Raw genomic sequence first — 20,910 nt, 5'->3', positions numbered from 1 at the left:
AGCCTAATGAATGAGTCATGTGAACAGGCACTCTTAACAAATCAGTCTTGAAAGGAAATTTTGAAAACTAAGTAGCTTGTGGTAGGACTGAGCTAACCACACCGCATCCTGTGTATGTTCTTCTTGGCTTTTCCGTTCCTCCCAGGAGCAAATACTCAGTGGCAAAAATAAGAATTCATTAGTCCTCTCCCGATTTTCTCTCTGCACGTTTCTCTGTGCTATTCTGCATGGTTCAGAGATGTACACTACACGTCACTTTGGCTGGTTACACCATAAACAATATAAACTAAACTTGAAAAGTAATTTACAGCAATCCTTCCTGTTATTGCTGGCAGAAAGCACATATGACTTCGTCTGGATCTGAAGCAACACTTGCAACCACCCACCTACCCACTCGCACTCTTACTGGTTCGGGAGCTGCAAGGACCCACGTGCCAGAGTTGGAAACACAACTTACTTTCTCAGCCTCCGATACCAGGCTGAGAGCTGTCCTTCCGAGCCTGTGACTGATGGCTGGTACCCCTGAGGATGGGTAGAGGTGGCTGAGGCGGGTGATGGAGGTCTGCTGGGACCTCAGATTCCTCGTGGATGGATCCCCTCATCACCTGGAAATTGTTCTTTCCTCCCACCCTGCCTCTGCAGCTGGTGTGGATGTCTCCACTACCGGCTTTTTAAGCTAAACAAAGATTGCTGGCTTGTGAGTTTTGCAAGACACTACCCGTATTGGTGGTACATTTTTGAGGCAAAGTTCTGTGGCAGGAAGACACGGAGACACTCAATGTCTTAGATATGACATTTGGAAACCAGCTCTTAGATGTTCATAAATAGCGAGCCCATCAAGATCTAAGTATTGGCTAACACCTAGATGAAATGTCTTGAAGGGATGCTGCTTGTCAGACAGCAGACAGTCCTAAATTTAGGAGCAGCAGCTTACACAAATAATTACAGTGGTTTCATATTATCTTTTAATTTCATTTTACGAAAAATACACAGTATTGCACAATATTATTTGCCGCTCAAACACTACCTGCATTGACAGGGCAATGGAAGATGTCAAGAACCCAAAATTATGCTGTCTTAGTCTCTTTTCAGACAATGCAAGCTGTTGCATGAGATTATATAAATACTTACAATTATGCATGAGATTATAAATACTTACATAAAATACACTAATAATCCAGCTCTAAGACAGTCCCTTTGTTTTAGCAACCTGGGCCAAGACATTTTGGGAAATGCTGCTTGAAGCTGACTGACCAGGCCCATCTAAGGCATCAAATAAACGACATTCAAAAGAAAAGCTCCCAGTGACACACTTGAGAAACAGTATTTTTTAAACTATTTTGAACACATCTTAAATTAAAGTGATTATTATTTTTTTTACCAAGGTGATAAATTGCTTTGCGTAATCCATATTATTCTCCCCTGCCCCACACAAATGATTGGACAAGCCTAAAACAAACATCCTCACAGAATGCTTCATATCGTAGATTGTAATGATCTAGCTTGCTCATGTTTTCGATAATACACATGCAAGCAAAAAATAAATATTTTACTTCCAAGGTCTACAAACATGATTTAGAAAGCAAGTAATTTAAACCATGCCTTTATTAAATGATGGGGCAGGGGGGGCGGAGGGGGCGGAGCTAGAGTTTACTAAGCCTTTGGTCTGCAGAATGGGAGACTAGCTTCACGGAAAATGAGTACATTTTGCTAATAGCTGGATCCAATTTAAAGGGCGCCATGAAACAACAAATCTAAATCACTGAACAAAAGCAACACAGAGATCTTAGAAAATTGGGTAATTTGAAATACAGTAAAGAGCTATTGTCCAACAAAACAGAACCTTTACTGAAGGTAGGAGGCATATGTGATCTTTATAAAACACAGGTTCAGACTCTATTGAATTGAACAACTTGAATCTTAAGTGTTAATTAAAGAGTCTCAGAGACCAGACTTCTGTCTAATTTGTAGATGAAAAAAGACACAGAAACTTCTTCAAATAAACAAGCTATGCTACTATAGATTAGTTTTAATCAACAAGAAGGAAGCTGGTATCTCCAGAGCACCGGAATGCTGTTCCATCTGAAAGCATTTGTCTCCAGTTTCTTATCTACATGTGAAGTAGATTAAAATATTAGATCATTTTCCTAAATAATTAAGGAACATGGCCACATGTTACAGGGCAATACTTGGACTAAAAAACAGGTTTTACAATTGCTTAACACAGAACACGTACAGTTTAAGAATTGCAGATTTTACAGTGCATTTAATGATTTATTTTTTTCCCTCAGTCTTAGCTGAAATAATTAGTCTTTAATACACCAGCCAGGTTGTGTCAGTGACTTTTCATTCTATATTGTCTGAATTTCAGATGGGCATTCCTATCTTTTATGCCACAATGTATGCAAGCTTTATCATGCAAATTTGATTTCACGAACATTTACCCAAGTAAGATGTTCAGGGATGCTGAAGAGCTCAGAGGGAGCAAAGAAACAGCCATGCGTGTTACAACTGTGATGACTGAGTATCAGTCTGGCAATCTGAAACACTGTCCGCAGTAGCCAAAATCCTACTGGATGCAATCAGAATGGATTCATCATTCTGACAAGGATTCTGTAATTGCGATTACTGTGTATGCCAAGAGGTTGTCAGGAGACCGAGCAAAGAAGCTGTCTGACAGCTTAAATGAACTTGTATTTTGGACCAAAAACTCCTGGTCTTTTCATAGCCCAAGTTCTCTCTCAGGTCTTGTAGCACTTGCTCTGACAACACTGCAGGGACAAATAAACCACAGGCCCGACAGAGCATCACAGCAGCAGGCACCTTTGAGGACAACCTTTTTTCCCCAAAAGCCTCATAGTGTCAAGGTTCAATTAATGCTGTTTCTTACAATGCAATGCTCTTTCTCAGTACCAATTGCTTAATTTTCCAGAGCTACAGTCAAAATTATGATAACACTTCAAATTAAAAAATGGCTTTTGGTAGCCTTACTCATGCTGCATTTTATTTTGAGTACTGGAACGAGCTGCTGTCCAGTGGGGACAGGGGCAGCTGGACCCAAGGATGATTCGAGCTCACTGAACCCCATGATTATACAGGGCAGCCCCATGCCGATTCCTGCCACCTCAGACAACCTCCTTTCCCTCTGTGCATCCCACAGTATAAGTATCTTGGGTCACAGACAACCCAGCAAAATGTAGCACAGTCATTCAGAAAACCCCACGGTAATAATGGGCTGGCTAATCAAAATAATTTTTGTGAGGAGCTAATTGTCATTTTGAGCACAACTACATAGAGGTCTAAATACTTAAAAACCCAGAGTATGAACTGGTCATCGAAAAACAACTTAAAATCTAATTTTAGCAGACTACCAGACTTTACATTTTGGTAATATTGGTAGCAATATCCTATTTCCTTAATTCATTTTACCCCTTCCAATTTGTATTTCTGCATAGATCAAGCAACTGCACACTATAAGGGGTGCTGGCAATGGGGGAGAAGGACTTGCAAGCCCTCCCTCTCCCTCCTCCAGTCAACAGCTCTGGCAGAGCACCGTGGGTAGAGCTCATGCAGGAACTGCTTCCCTTTAGTGACAGAAAAGAGAAGTGTTGTACAATCAAGCTTTTAAAAAACAAATGTTGTTTGTTTGGTCAATGGCAGACTTCGGCACAACTGGCAGCATCTGAACCTGTAACTGCGCAAGCGTGCCAGCAGGTCAGGCAGCATGCTTATATTGCTGTGCAAGCCTTGAGTAGCAACAGGTGCAGGCTTGAACCTTCTTACCTTTATAAAAGTGATTTACAGGCATGTTTTTCCTTCCCATCCTCTCCCCTCCCCTCCAGCTGCACACTCCTGTTTCAGCATTCACCCCGTTCTATGTAACACAGCTGAGTCTTACTGTTAAAAAAGTTTCTGTAGTACCACAGCCTTGCTTAGAAGCAACCTGATCAGATTCCTTTTCCCCAGCTTCCACAGACTGTAAACATGACTCCACTTCCACCTCCAAATAAAACGTGCTTATCCACAACCAGTGCGGAGGCTCTTTCCTACCTAAGCACACAGAAGCCCAGGAATCACCAGACATGCTGCCTAGGAAAGTCCAAGTAGAGCAGAGGGCATTCACGCCGCGCTCTGTGATCAGAAAGGCATAGTGACCAAAGGGCAGCATTTCAGGACAAGATTCATTCCCTGCAATGAAGCACACACTGAGGACTTGTTTGGAAAAGACAAATGCCATTTCCCCCCCACCTCAGGTTCTCAAACAGAAAGGTCCCAATTAGAGACCAGACACTGTTCTCCCTATGTGGGCCCCATCTGTGATCAATGACATCTGCGATGGGAGAAAAAAAAATTCCAAAAAGAAGTCAGAAAAAGCAAGTGACTAAGAAGCCATGTCTAATCCTTCTTCAAAGGTGGCACAGGCAGGGTCTCTCTTCTGGTGTCAAAGCTGTCACTATGAATAAGTGGCTCAGTTAGGACGACTAATTCTGTAATCTCAGTGCTCCTTAGCCTGCCCCTCCTGGCCATGCCTAGCAGGAGATGGACACACAACAGGAACTGGCCTCCAGTTTTCATTTTTCTTTTACAGCAGGCTGACAAAGCTATGACAGCACAGTGACCTACAGCACAGTTAAATGAGAAGAGGGCCACCAGCACCAAGGTAGTGTGACAGTTTCAGCATCTGCTGGGAGAGTGCATCCCCACCATGCCCGAAGGCTTTTCTCACTGTGTTCCCATTTGCCTGCCACCATCTCCGTGCTGGGGGAGGGGCTCCTATATCATAGTGCATGTGAGGTAAGGAAACGTTTAACACAGCACGCGAACTCACTTAACTTGAAAAACAAAGGCTTTTAAAAATAAGTCTTAATTAAAAATGTACACTATTTATACTGGAACCAAATGCTTCCCCTTCACCCTGCCTTTTCAGTATTGCCCGTTCAGCATGTCAGTATTAGTGCTGTTTGCAGCCTGCAGCAAGATGGAGATGGCAGAAAGATGTCATTGGCTGCCTTTTTAACAGTTTCACTGGAGATGTGTGCTGAGCTTTGCTTTGCTGTGGTGCTGCTGGCTCTGAGGAGCAGGGCTGCTTCCTGGCTGGTGACAGAATAAAGACTTGCACTGCCCTGCAAACCTCCCTGCGCCCTCAGCACTGGGAGATGTGCTGGCATTCCATGGGACTCCTCACCAGAACAGGGTGGGTCCCAGACCCGCTGCCCGCAGTGCTAGCCCTGCACCTGCACCTAACCCTACATCGCCTGCACTTTCCCCATCCCTGCTGGAGGGCTGCTGAGGTGCTCCCGGGGCTTTGCTCCTGCCTGCCCTCCATCACTACTTGTCCCTTCTCCCTGCTGGATGCTGCAGTGAGGATAGCTGCGTGTGTGAAGGCACAGGCTGTGGGCAAGTAAGGACTGGGTGCAGTGGGCTGGGAGACCCGGTACCTCAGGGGGAGGGGAAGGAAGACCAGGTCCCAGCCTCAGGCACAAACAGCCTCATACTGCTGCCTCCACCGAGAAGCACTGCTGGGACAAGCCCCATACCTTCAGCAAGGTAAGACTGGCTTGGGCATATGTGTATGTCCTAACTGACACCTTATCCAAAATGCATCACCACAACTGCCTCTCCATCTCATATACAACCCCCGCAACATCACTCTACTGAAACACCATCTACAATAACGGCCAGAACACCTCTGGTATCACCATAATTTTTTTTATATATATTAACACAGCAAACGATTCAAATATTTCCCATCACACTGTCCCTCCTGACTGTCTCTGGACTGAGTCTGCCTAGCATTTTTACCCGTACAGTGCTTGTACATGCATTTTGACACAAGCTATTTATACATGCACATATAAGCGTGCCAGGCTTATAAACCCAAGCATTTTACTGGGAAAAAGTGCATAAACACCCATACATCTGAAGAAGAAATCCAACTCTGAAGAGTTTGAGATCAAGCACGCTAACCGTCTGTTACCAATTATTATTAAATTATAACTCCTGTTCAGCAAAAGGAAAAGCTGCTGCAAGTATCCAGGCAACAGTAAGCTATCCCCCTTTGCTTATGCCCCTCTCTCCACTCCTCTACTTCCATCTCCTCCCTCGTGTAACTAGAGGCAAAAGAAGCATCTTGCTTTTATCTTCGGTCTCCCACAGTGACTGTGATCCAAATATTTGTGATTTCCAGGCAAGAATACTGTCATTGACAGAACATGATGCTCCGTATGAAAATGACACTCATATTCCAGGCAATGAACAATGTGGCTGCTTGACTTTTCCATAGCTTAGGTCACAGCCGGCCTGCCCAGCCTGTGCTCACATCCTTCCAATCTTGAAAAGTTCGGAACTTTGTTTCCAATTTTCAGAACAATTAATCTTTTGATTTTGACTCTAAAGGCAAGGACCTTTGACATCAGTCTCACAAACCCTTTTCACCAACCTCCCTCAAAAATTCTTAAATAATACACTGATTTTATAAACTCAGAAGAAATATGCTCATTCCCGAAATGAGAACATTTAGATTTTACTCCGTATTTCGGATTTTTGAGTCACCTTCTCTTTTACGCCCTGCTCCTGAGAACACAGTTTCCCTTGCAGCGGCATGATGCTTACCCGATGTGGAATTTAAAACTCCTCTCCAGGTCACTGCAACCCCAAAGGTATTTAAATGGCACAGAGTTGAAAGGAGGACAGCAGACTTTTAACCCAATCAGTGTAGTCAGTGACTCAGTGGTGGGACCAGATCTGTGTGGCTAAGGTAATGATGTCAGAACCAGCTATGGTTAGCAGCTTTGAATTGTCCTGTTTCTTGCACTATTTAGACCTCACAGGGTTATGGCATAGCAGATTTTTTCCAGCTCTGTATTCCTATCCAGCCATAACCTGCATCTGCAGGCAGCCTTTATATAGGAATAAGAAGTACTAGATGAGCTATTTGGATGTAGCCTCAAAATCAGTTCATTTTAAATAAAAAGTTTTTTCAGATTATTTTTTTCCCCAGAATTTAAATAAACAAAACAAACAAGACCAAAGAGGATGCACCACACAAGCACAAAAATGCCTACAGGTTCATAATGGAACAAAAAACCTACTGGTGATAGCTAGGAGCTTTTGTTTGTATTTTTCAGACCATATTCTCCTTGATATCCTGATGCTATGTCGGTGCTGTCATACATATGCAAACAGAGTAACCTTTTACATGTCATGACAAGGCCAGGTGGTTTTATTACAGTGCTAGGTTTGTATTGCCCTACAAAGAAATACCGTATAACACTGTATAAAGCAGTTCCACCCAATTCAGAACACCTTTGGGATTGATTTCAGAATCCCAGAGGACTCCACCACTAAACTGTCTCGACAATAGGACACAGAAAAGCAGGAACTGTCTCCAATTCCTTCCTCTATGTATTCTTTGGATAAACAGTGAAAAAAAACCCACAAACCAACTCAATTCCATAACTGGTTCCCTCTTACTATCAGCTCCCCCACTCTCCAAGTCTTGCTTAGTTGCTGTACTGCCAGATAAGGAGGAAACTAAGTCCCAAAGCCAGTTAGAAAAATAACGGGTGGTAAGTGAACAGTACCGGTAATGGCCCCGGTCAGGTCCTTGGAAACTCTTGTTAATGCCACCCAGCAGCAAGTGAGATCACTTGGAACGCACATGTTGCTGTTGGCTCCTGGAGGGGTGCAGGATGAGGAGTGCTGACTGGTGCAAAGCTATTTCCAGTGCTCCATAAATCTCGTGCTCTGATCATGCCCTATGGAGAACTAATGCTGATGGACAGATTTTTCTATTCTTAATGGGCTGGGAAAGCTCCCATACTTTGCATGTAGCAACAAAACAAACCCAAGTGATAGCTACTTGAGATTATCTTTTGGTCCGTATTACTAATTCATCCCAACACATCCACTCAGTTATGACGGACACATGAGCCAGAATCAGTCCCGGGGAAGACTCCCACTGCTGTTACTGGAAATGTTTTTCCCTCATCCTGTTCCAATTTTCTTAGCCTCACACTGAATTTTGGGCCTCATCTTTGGAAATCGAGTGCCATATTCCTAGAAGCTACCCTTTCCAAAGCTCCTTTCATTGTGAAAAAAACCCCAACTCCTGTGAGTGCACACTTGTGAAAAACTCTTTACCAGCAGTAATACCAATACCATCTGCACCAAAGAGCCTGCAAACTGCATTTAGATGCAACACAAGTAAGAACATAGAGCAGGGTGAAGACTCCGAACATATCAGTATCACAGAGGACCTTTTGACAAGTGGCCGCTGCTCTAGTCTTTTTAATAGTACAATTTACTTTGTAGGAGACAGAGAAAGTCTACTGTACTCTGAAAGTAGTCCCTTTACTAGTGAAAATGGGAAAGATTTTCTAGGACAAAGAGATATTCTTTGTTAGTGTTTGCCAGGGGAAGTATCAGGAGAAAAGTGTGTGTGTGGGGGGATAATTATTTCTGTGAGTATAAGTGTGAAAAGCATCAGGCTGATAATAGTACAGAGATTTTACTTTACAAAAAATCGCGTTTCCTCTATCTTCTTTTTTTTTTCATTTAATGAACATACCACCTCAGTAACGGTTGGGTATACAAACATCAAATCTGATTTATTCCAGAAACCAGTCTGGCATGCGGGCTAATTGCTCTACAGAGCTTTTTCTAAGTTCCTAATTCCTAAATACTGAATCAGTAATTGCAATTCAATTGCAAATAAAAATTTTTTCAATGTAATCTTACCTATCTCTAGTGCCATAATAATGCTCTGAATACAACATCAAGCAAGGAAAAGTCAGGTGAAATTTACATTGCCTCTGTGATAAATTTTTACAGCAGCTATATAAGTCCTGCAAAACATGCTCTCCTATAAAAAATAAGGCATCTCCTGACTTGGCTTGAAATTGAATAATAAGCTGTATGTTTAAATATGTAATAAATAGAGAAACCATTTTTAGTTTGCAGAAAAAAAATATTATTGTATTCACTTATCCCTACCTTCTGAAGAAAGTAATGTCCTGTAATATGCTCATCAGCTCAAGATGTTACCTTTTTCATCTATTGAATAGATGTTCATACGAACAATGACATAGGTTAAGGAAAAGGATGGTAGATCTCCCTCTTTGGCTGCAACACCACTATCTGAAATGTGCCTATCTGTTGCTACATAGTCTGGTCAAGAAGCACTGGCAAGGCTGTCAAGGTATTTGCCACACATTGCTGATTTTACTCAAAAGCTGGAGACTGCTCCTGAACCCCTGCCCCAAGGGAGAACTAGCCCAGTGGCTGTGCTGAAAGGAAAGCTCCCTCAGTGCCTTGTCTGCCCGTAGGCATGGGCTGACCTTTTCTGGGTAGTCCCCTTTTCCCACCCAGTTTTACAGTGTACTCTACAGAGCTCTGTTCCATGTGGATGCCTTCCAACAATGCCCAGCCACAACCGGCAGGACAGCTGAATAATGCAATGCGAGAATGTGCCTAGTTCAATGCAGTCACCATCCGATGGGAAGAGGCAGGACAGATATTGCATAATAATTCATTTGTACTTCCACATCTGCCAGCTTTTCATGGGCTAGGAAAGATCAGTGAATCAAAGTTATTTTGTCCTAAACAGAATTCTCACCACTTTTAGGACAACAGGCACCTTATATGGTTTGTATTAGCATTAATGGATTTCTGTCAGTGAAATAAGATGCCACCACTTTATAGCCTCGGTCTCATAAGCAGACCTCATGCACAATGAAGTAGTTGTGTGAGAATGACTTTATGCCACCCACCCGACTGACAATATTATGATCTTAACTCATTTTACTCACATTTTCTGCAGAAACAGTTACAGTCTCTCCTCTCTCCCCCAAATATACCACATTATGATCCTGAATACAGGGAAAGCATTATGTAAGTGAAGAGCATTTCAGCCAACTTGCTGATACAAGGAAAACTAACAAAGCAACTTTCCATATGCTGTGCAGGCAAGGTATTTTACAAAAAAACTATGCCTGCAGTAGGAAAGAAAGAAAAGCTACTTCTATGGTGAAAAGCCTGGGGAAATACACCATAAATCTTTCTGCTTCATCCACATTATATTCTATCATGAGGTCTTAGATAATTCAGCAACAAGTAAAACATACTTGCAGAAATATTGCCTTAAAAAATATGGTCTTAAATAGGACTGAAAGTGTCACCCACTGCCCTTCTCCTATGGCCTTAGCGATCTTCTCCCTGGTGCCTTCCTTACTATTCTGCAGGCTACTCGGCCGTCCTGTGATCTTGTGCACACACACGTTACAGGCCTCTCCATGACTGAATGACAATGTTAGAACAGAAATAATGGAAGTAATCACAGGGTTCTCAAGCTAACAGATTGATTGAGTGTTATCCAGAGCTCCCAGTGTTGCCTTTAGATAGTTGTAAGTAATAGATTCCAATTTTTTTTAAAAGAAAGTCCTCAACAGCCTAGGCTCAAACAAGATAAGCTTCCACAGTCATATAAAAAGAGGTGTCATCAAGGTTAGGCAGACTTAAAAAAATAATAGCAACCAGAAACTTCCCATGTAGAGCAACTCTCCATGTTCTGACAGATGCTAGAATTTGAATAAATTAAATATCTGCATAAAAAGGCAACCTGAGAAAGAAGCAAAACAGAAACAACCCCAGATCCACCTTCAATTCTACTATCCTACTGTGCTGTCTGATGGCAACTGTAGCTGCTTTGTAACATATCCAAGCTCTCCTCAGTCAGCCAAACTTCCAGCTGGACTTCGTTGTCTTCAAACTGCAGCCAGCTTCTATAATGCTTCTCTTGGATGCAGGACATGGTACATCCTGGATATGCAGCCTGTCTATGAGCTATCTTGCTATGTAGCAGTAGGCAGCTCAGCAAGAAAATAGGGAACATGAAGAGAAAACTGAGGACACAATCATTCTTCCACGCAATCACCTCCTCCTTGTCTGACAAGGTCTGAGCCACAATGGGCTCAAGACACTGAGGAGGTGATGGAAAAATGGCTTTCAACTTCGGAAACCTTCACTGCTCTCAAAATGTTGTTTCAAGATATATTGGATATGCTCAATTCAAATAATTCACATCAGTGAATTTAATCTCTGGAAAACAAATTTTTAGTCTTGTGCCTTCTCAGATGTTCCAAGGTTTGAACAGTAAACAGAAAATGAAATCATTATTTGTTCTAGAAGTGGACTGAAAAAAACAGGAGTCACAAATTCTGCAATTAGGCAGATACACTACAAGCCTCTTGTAGCATCCAGGACTGGGGGCACACGAGTTTAAAATGTGATTAAGCCATCAGTATCCCATTCCTAGCTCGTGTGGCTCAAAGGCTGCTATCTGGAATGCTTTATGCGTTATGAATCAGAAATACATTACCTAATGTCTGATGATTTTTTTAGCTGAAGCCCTCAAACAAGTGTCTGTCTTACAAGGCAGTGGCTACCACTGGTCTCCTACCCTCACCTGAAGCCACATATCTGTGGTGAGACCTCACTTGAGAGAGGACAGGGACTACACTGAGTTGCTGAGAAGGCCCCAGGAAGGACTGCTTGAGCACTCCTTGAGCAGAGATCAACAGTTAAATTCCAGGCAAAGGCTGAGTCGTACCTCTCTCCTCTCCTGGCTGGTACAAAGCAAGGATTAAAGCAAGGCAGGCAACCTGCTGCAAACCCTCCTCTCCTTTCTGAAGTAAGATGCGCCCTTATGTTGGTAAGACTGGAGATGCATGTGGTAACAAGTGGTCAGCAGTAGCAAACGGTGCTGTTGGCAACATCGACTGGCTGAGGACAGACCTGCGTGTTGCTGTGGGCAAGTGGCAGACACCACCAGGTCCACACCTTTTTACAACAAATGCGCTGAACTTTAAAGTCAAAATAAGGATACCTCAGAAACACAGACACAAAAACTTTCAGAAACATGAACAAGGACTTCCCATGCTGTACTTGTGCAGGACAAAACAACCCCCAATAACTAGCTCTGTTGCAGCATTTGTGAAACTTGAGTTAGTGAGCTGTTACACAGGCTTTGCAACGAGTGAACTCTGTACAGTAACTCAAAGACAAAAGAAGCCCAATGCACAAGTACCCAATTTCATAGAATCATAGAATCATTTAGGTTGAAAAAGAACTTTAAGACCATCAAGTCCCACCATTTACCCAGGACTGCCGAGTCCACTTCTAAGCCATGTCCCTAAGCATCCCATCTATGTGTTTTTTAAACACTTCCAGGGATGCTGATTCCACCACCTCGCTGGGCAGCCTGTTCCAATGCTTGACCACCCTTTCAGTGAAGAAATATTTCCGAACATCCAATCTAAACCTCCCCTGGCACAACTTGAGGCCATTTCCTCCCGTCCTGTTGCTTGTTACTTGGGAGAACTCCAGTCAACCAGGCTCAAGCGACCTTGAGCAAATTTTCCCCTGTACTTTCCCAGTGCTAGCTTTGGTGTGGCGCTTCAGTGCCAGCATGCTACAGGACTGAAGTGTCCATACATAACATTCAGGTCCCTTAAAACAGGCAGAGACAGAGGGGTGGGGGGTTCTCTACTGATTTCATCCCAGGAGTAAAATCCACCAGGCAGCTGCCCTCTTTATTCCTCCCAACATACTGACATGACAAGGTGAGATTATCCAAACCCTTTACTTTTTCCACATAAGTACTACAAAGTGTGGAACACTCTTGCCCTTCAAGAAGTACTCTGCAGCATTATACAGACTATCATTTATATTCCCTCTGATGTTGTCAGAAGACCTTTCAGCTACCTAAAACACATACATAGAAAGCCTTCCAGATTCCAATTGTACAGACAACATTTTATGTACCATTTTTAAGACCAAGCTTTGTTTTAAACACAGAAAAACATACTTCTTTGTGTACCACTCTCATACATTACTGACCATATCATTGCTAATACTTACCAGGAGATTAATGTGACTAACTTCTACTTCTCAAAAATAAGAAAACAAGTTCTTATTTCTTAACTTTCTGCTGCTGGATGGAACACAGCTGACAACCTTACAAAAATCCCTGAATAAAACCTCTGACATTGACAGTTTTCTTTTTTTATTGCCCTGCCTGTGATTTTTTATGCTTGTATTTTTAGTGATCCCTTTCAGATGTTTAGTTACTGAGAGCATTTGAACTCCTGTAACACAACAGAATCACTGTCAGTGATTAATGTCTTCACAAATTAAATCTAGACAGGAAAAGCTCAGCTATAGGCTTGGACTATAGTTCTTTGTCCCTGGGTCAGGACAGGAAAAATCCCCTATGCACATACTGGAGAAACAGGCATGAAAAGTCCTTCCCTCAGGTATGTGAGGGTGTGTAAGCTAGGTGTCTTGGGTCTGATGACTGGTAAAATGCTAACGGTAATGTTATCTTAATTATTGTAAATGTCAGCTAAGCCCTTGTTTTCCCCTTGTAAAATGAAATTGAGTATGCTCCTTTCACTGAGGCCGTAATTTTGTGTGTGTTTGGCTGTGGTTCTTCTTTAAGAAAAAATTCTGACAGATTGCTTGTGTACTTCTTTGCATGACACCGCAAGGAAGAAAAAAGTGGAGAGAAAGGAAAAACCTGAGAAACCAAGCTTGTGGCCTGGTGCTTACAATTCACAGGCATGAAGCAGCAACACCGCAGCTATTGCTTTGACCTATCTCCCTAATAATTCCTATTCCCATTATAGAACCCCTGACATTTCAGTGGTATTCAGATGTGATTAAAATATATTCTAATACCTATAAATAGAAACATCGGTTCAAGTACTAATTGAAAACAAACCTGGCATTTGGAAACCTGTATCAACAAAAAAGTAAAAAGGTGCAGTAAACAGAAACAATTGAAATGCTGTCCATTTTTTCTGAGAAAAAGCTACACACCTATTCTATTGATCTTTGCATTAATGTTTGGATTCCCAAGTGTTTGTAAGTATCCACTCAGAAAATTCAGCATAAACAGTAACAAGAAAGATTTTGCTCTCTCCTTCAATTTCAATTATTGCCATAAAGTTCCAATTCTAACAGGGTTAAGTCATGCACACTGACTTTCTGCAGCCTTCACAGTAGTTTTTAATTCAACAAGAGTCAAATGTCACGTTGTTTACTATGCTCCCTCATTGCACATTACTTTGATCATATGCTACTTCATAACTAACCCTTGTTTATATATAAACCCACATGTCCTTTATTCTCATGGCTGATTCCATCTTACTTCCCCTGCTGAATACTATGTACTTGAAGAAAAGACCCGTTGCAAGGGTGTTTTCAGTCACAAGTTCTCCTGCTTTAATTGTCACAACCCCCCAGCTTAAGAAATCCATGCACTGAGTGTGGTAATAAGATATATTTCTCCCCAAACACATTAAGCTCTTTGAAGCAGGGATGCTAGCCTCATACATGCCTGTACTGGGGAAGGTACATTTACAATATAATAGGAAACAGTGTTTTCCTCAGGGACTTAATATCACTGGGACTTACTAGGAGCAACTGTAAAGCACATATTCCCCCTTAAACTCAAGCCCCAAAGCAGAACATACTTTAGTCTCTCTGAAAGCAAACTTTTCTAAATACATAGTGAGACTCTGGAGCACTCAAAGAGGAACAATATGGGCTGGCCATGGGGAAGAATTTTAGACCGTAACAGACACAATTGCATTTGGAGACAATACACACAACTAAAATGAACTGGGCTCTAATACACAGTCACCATGACATAATGAGAAATTTAACACTTGAGCAAATGTGCTGCACAAGGCACATGCACAATAGTTATGACATCTGTGCTGCACTGTCTCTTAACTACCATGGTATGCAAACGCACCTGGACCTACACAAAACACACAGAAATAATGAGTAATTAAGGCATCTGAAGATGTAACAATACCAGAGTTAAGAACATCCAATTTCAGATTTAGATGTAGAAAAAAGAACTTGAATGAGCCTGGATGCTAGTGGAACACTGTTACTCCTAGTCAACAATGCAACGCCGTATGCCAGTGAGATTTTTCAGAGTGAATTACCTCAGCATCTTGCTCCCGAAGCTGGTATGTTTTCTCTAAGCACTGAAGTACTCTAGGACACAAGGTCTTCCCCTCCAAGAGGTACTCCAGAAGTAGGACCAGCTGGTCAGGAAGAAGCTAAGAGGAAAATAAATGCCATGTGTGAATAAAGATGTCTACAGACTGAGCAACTAAATGGAAACAAACCAAAGAGGACAAGACTATGATAACCTGTGTACTTCCAGCATGTGCTTGAAATACAAGAACTTCTAGCTGGTTTCTGAAAAAACACAGGGTTTACGTGTCTGTTGAAAAACTCTGTGCTGGCACCCAATTAAGACTCATTTTCCATGGTTTTCATTACTATAGTTAGATCAGATCTAAACTATGCTTATCTTACTGAAACATAATCATAGCTTATTAAGTAAGATTTTTACAGAATACATACACTAAGTAATTTCATTTAGTTTGTGCCTGGAAGGAATAAAAGAAGCAAATGATTTACAGTTCATAATTTCAGGAATCAAGCAGATATATGAATGTATGATTTTTAAGAGTGGCATTTTTTTATCTGTTATATGAACAATTATACAATACTTGCAGTGAACAGTCACAAATAAGTAACCCACAAAACAAGTGTAACGACACATTTTGAGACATATTTTAGTGCAGTGAGTCATCCATCATTACATCATAAAGACGCATCAGTGTTATGTTTGTGGCACACAGAGTATACATCTATCTATACATGTATATATATTTAGTAGTCACCTGACTCTAGAACCTATCATTTTGCAGCTCAACCTAATGTAGCCTTAAAAGAAAAAGCAGAAGCCTAATGTAGCGAGTGCTTAAGTGCTCTGTTTAATAGGCTTATTGGATGAACAGATAAATAATTCAAACTGAGATCAGAGAGAAATTACAACAGCTGCCAGGAAACATCTATTGGAAATTCAGGGTGATCAGTCAGAAGTTTGTTACATGCCCCAAAGCTTTCCCCACTATTCATCATTGTGGGGCACCTAAAGAGGAAGGGGAAAGGGAGAAGGAATGTGAATTTAAGCTTTTGCACACAAAAAGAAACCAGGACTGATCACTTCCAATGTTCTCCAGACCAATTAACGGAAAAAGATATCCTGTTACTTTAACACTACTTCCAGCTTTTATCACATTTGGTGATTCTCTGCTCCTGCTTTGCTGCCCATGTCCCCTTCTGCTGCGTCCATGTGCTAAGCAGGTACAAAATGAAACCGGGTATAGAAAGTGCCTCTTCCAACAACACACCCCACAGCCAGAGCCGTTTATGTGGACTGAACAAGTCTAGACCCCTGACCTCTGACAGCAAGTCCATGAAGATATCCAGGATCTTCTGATGTCTTAATCTGTAAAATATTGCCATTGACAACTAACTAAGCAACACAACATTTTCTTCCCTTTTAGTCTGACATAATTTAGCATCAGTACTTAAATCAGAACAAAGAGGAAAAGAGATCTGCTTTAGTTTCCTCGCATCTTTATTTCCTTCCATCTTTTTTACTATTGAAGTTGTATTCTTGGAAACTGAAAAAACCCTCACACCTTACTGGAACATTTTCTAAATGATACCAAAGCCTGACAACAAAATGGAGTTGTTAAAAATAGTCAGACAATTAAAAATATTGAATATTTCAATTTCATGATAACTACTAAAATGCCAATTTGAATGTTTATTGTGCAGTTCAACAGCAGCTGCCTGGGGGATGGTGAGACACTAAAAAAATAGAACAAGGAAGGCTTCTGGGAAGTGGCTCTGCTTGGAAACTGGATTCATTCTGAACACTAATAAAACCTGAAATGTTGCAGAACACCACATACAGAAAGGTAACTTCTGATTTAGAAAGCCTTCCCTGCTAACTACAAAGACAGCAGAGCAATACTTAATTTCTAGAAACTGTAGAACAGCTGCTTGAGTGCATCAGTATACAACAGCTGAGAGTTATTTTATAATATATCTCCAGTATAATTGCTATACAGATTAATAATAGCTTTCTGTGTGTGAAAGATAACATCACAGAATCTCATGGAAGCCAACAAAAGCACAGCGGCGGAGCAATGGCCATGTCTTTAATTTACCTCTGCCTAGTACTGTGCTATGGGGGAAGAGTTTTCAGAATTTCAGGTTAAACTCTTCTCAGTCTAGATTTGAGACTGCAGAGAAAAAATCTGAGACTATGGCTTCTGTTATTTTCCCACGTTCCAGCTGCTCAAGATGAGACTCTACATACCAGTTTAATGGTCATGGTTTAATTAGAGCCCAAGGTAGGAGCTGGCGAACAGGGGCAGAGCGGGGGGGCAGAGCCACAGAAATGCTGACTGACTTGTAACCAAGTGGCACTAGTGGGCGCAGCTATTACATTTTGTTCTCCCACTTGCAACAAATAAAAGGAGGAACATTCGCTTTCGTGTCTTATCCTTACCTTTTAATAAAAGAGACTCTGCCTAAGCGAAGAAACTATCCTAAGCAAAGAGGTGGAAGCCTGGCTGAAGGTGCACAACGGAGACTACTACAAAATTCCTTCAGTCGTTTGGAAATCTTCTTTTCCCCAAAACCACAGCAATATGAATAGCGCTGCCTCCAAAGAAGCTTTTTAATGGTTATAAATAAACTTCACAAAATTCCACTCGGATTTTCAGCCAGAAAAACCCACACTCGATTATTTTTCTTTTTCCCCACCACCAGCCTTATTTGTGTCACCCACCTGTTACTTCTTGTCTTTCACACCACGAGAATTGGTTGGGGTGCATGTCATTGATATTCCATTTGTTTGCCTTATGCTTAATACAAAAGGTCCCCTGCTTTTAAGTGCTACCAAAACATAAATGCTGGAGAAAACAAACAGTAAATATCCTTTCAAGTGTTGTGAAGCTGTTTTCCTTTACAACTCATATTTGGTGCATGCATATTGAATATCTAACATAAATAAAAACACAGTGCAGCTAGAGCAAAATACAGCAGGATAAAATTCACAGTGTCAATGTGTATCTTCATGTGGAAAACATTCAAAAAACAACCATAACTCCCCAAACACAAAACTGTCATGTTCATGTAAACAATAATAATAAAAGTTTATTTGCAAAAAATCACACTGAACTGTATTGGAGCATGCTCAGTCAAAATGTTCAAACATACGTGATTATTAAAGTAGATCAATCAGAAAACGTGGCAAGTATCAAGAACTAGTTTTCATTAAAGCAATGATTGCTGCAACAGCAGCTATTTATATTGTAAAGTAGATAGCTCCTGTCCCAACCTATGCCTGCTGCATGGAAATCATAGTACTTTTCGAGGGTTCCCCCTCCCCCACTTACAAGTACTGACACTATAGAGACAAAATAAATTAATATGTTGTGATCAAGCACACCAGAGGTTTCCTGTCATGCCCCATATAATTAAAAATCATCCCCACTATAAAGCTGTATCCCAGCACTGTATATGTTATCTTGCCCTTACAACTGTAAAACATCTCCTACATCTCTTCAGCCTTGTGAAAGAGTTCACTTTGTCCTGCCACTAAATAGCCATTCGTCCCCTGCTTCCCCTATGTTACCTGAAGTGGTGGTTTTAAACTTTGAGTAATGAGGTTGTTACCTCTAAAACAAACTGCAAATGATAGGGAGTATCAAAATCAGGTCTGTATTTGAAAAGGCAAATGAAAAAATTGAAGAAAACGTAACCAAACTGAAAATAACTCAAGAGTACTACCAAAGCCGCTTACTGGGGCTGATTCCATGTTATGTTACGGGAACTAAGAAAAAGCATGCTTTGTATTTTATTCTTATCGCTACAGAAGGCACTTCAGCAATTATACTGTGTTACATGAATGTCTCAAGGCATTAGTAGGTTTTAAAGGGTTTCCACAAATAACCTTGGAACAAAACTGTGTGTTTTCTGAATCCTACCCCTAACCTGTAAAAAGCACAAAGAAAACAAATCTCGCCTCTTCAAAGATCTGATGCGGCAGCTACAGAGGTCATCAACCTCACATCCCAGACGACCACCCACATGAAGGAGCGTATTTATCAGTTCCTACATTAACAAATGCAATAAATGCCAGATTAACCCTTTACACTAGAAAAATTGTCGCTGAAGCATTTGACTACTGACCTTTCACAGCCATGAAATGTGACACAGATATATCTACTTCAGTATCCACAGCACCAGCACTTGCACCGCACCCCTAAGCCAGGACACAAATCACCAAAGTAGTACAGCTGGTATGCCGAATATCCCATTTGCTCCTGCCTGCACTTGAATGAAGTCATTGAAAGCCTCCTCAGAGGGGAAATCTGCCTCAGACTAATGCAGCAACCGATTGACAGTGGCGTGATTTCTATTATTATTCCATTATCACACTGGGATCTGTGCCTAAACAGCATGCTTCCTCCCTGATGCCATTTCCTTTTATCCTGGCTCTAGGCTAAAAGCAGATCAATAGGAGTAATACATATGATGTCACTTCAATTTACAGCTACTGCCTCCCTCTCTCATGTGCAGATAGATCGATTCTTCCCAAAAATGGTTAAGAAATGCACCAGGAGACTCTTCTCCCAGAAAAGGGTTCTCGGCTATATTTGTCTGTGTAACCACAGCAAGGAACTGTTTACACTGAGCAAAAACAGGGGGGAAAGGGAAAAAAAAAAAAAAAAAGTCACTACTGTGCGCTGGAAAATGCTGGCTGAAATACAATACAAACAAGGCCCAAAACAGAATTAAAGTAATTTGACCTTTGAAAATTTTACAGAAAAGTTTCAAGTTTCTAAGGCGCAACGTATTTCACCCGTATTTCTCAGGAGAAGGCAGCCTTGTCCCCTCCCAAAACCATGAAATGTCTTGTCATTTACATTTGTACACAATTTTCCAAAGCCAGACTGAATTCCATCTCACCCCTCTCCTAGGAAAAATAGGGAAAAGCCTCACCCCAGAGTTCAATAGTGAACGGATCCCTTCACACAAAATTTAATCATGGAATCACAGAATCCTTTAGGTTGGAAAAGACATTTAAGGCCACCGAGTCCAACCTAGCACTGCCAAGTCCGCCACTAAACCATGTCCCTAAGTGCCACATCTACACATAACTCAAATAACTCCAGGGATGGTGACTCAACCACTTCCCTAGGCAGCCGGTTCAATTTCCTCATTAACTCCAGATAAGAAACTGCTACTAGTCCAGGAGACAGGATTTGTAAGGGCCAGGCCACCTCTGCACCTATACTCTGAACTCATTGAGCAAATCCCTGAACAAATCTCATGTTATAAACTCTCCACACAGACAATTTGCCTTGAGGGCTGTTTTCTGCACTCAGCAATTAAAACAAAAAAAACCTTTGTAAAACAAATCTTCCCATCCCTCCAAACTGTCCAGAAAATTGTTAGCTTGAAAATTCCAGAAAACACTACATATTCAACATTTTTCAATAGACTTTGTCATTGTTTACCTCAAACAATATTCTTCAGATGCTGTTTTCATCTGTGCAGTGACTTCTTTTAAATGAAAAAGGCTCCCCCTCCCCCCCCCCCCTTTCAGGGCTAAAATGTACTCATATCAAGTAACATACGAATTCAATAAAAATGTTGACGCTAACAGCTGTTAACTAGCATAGTGCAGCCAACTACTGAAGAGTCTAACTCTGAAAGAACTAGTCTGCAGTTTGATTAATATGCAGAAGGAAAAAAGTAATCTGCAGCTGACAAAAAAGTGCTTTGAACTCTTTACAAAACAAAACCCATCTATGTCAGAGGTTGACATAGTTCAACATTTCAGAAGTGCATAGTGAAGCAGACTGTTCTGTTTAATTTTATTTGGGTCTGCATTTTTATGACTGCCCTCTTGCTGAATAATCGGCTCCCCTTCAATTACTTATTGAAGATAACTAA

At 41.3% G+C, this 20,910-nt stretch overlaps 1 protein-coding gene across 4 annotated transcripts in view; it reads right to left on the bottom strand.

The window, feature by feature from the left end:
* AOPEP (aminopeptidase O (putative)) overlaps window positions 1-20,910 on the bottom strand; it is a 205,471-nt gene that overhangs the window by 10,098 nt on the left and 174,463 nt on the right. For 3 of the 4 annotated variants that reach the window (XM_055698794.1, XM_055698796.1, XM_055698793.1), the window contains one exon: window positions 15,018-15,134. The exons of the other annotated variant lie outside the window; for it this stretch is intronic. In XM_055698794.1, the coding sequence (XP_055554769.1) occupies window positions 15,018-15,134 (117 nt within the window). The remainder of the gene's footprint in view (window positions 1-15,017; window positions 15,135-20,910) is intronic. 4 annotated transcript variants of the gene reach the window in all.

This window comes from Falco cherrug, chromosome Z, assembly GCF_023634085.1.
Source record: "Falco cherrug isolate bFalChe1 chromosome Z, bFalChe1.pri, whole genome shotgun sequence".
Taxonomy (NCBI): Eukaryota; Metazoa; Chordata; class Aves; order Falconiformes; family Falconidae; genus Falco; species Falco cherrug.
This window is presented reverse-complemented; position numbering and strand designations above follow the sequence as displayed.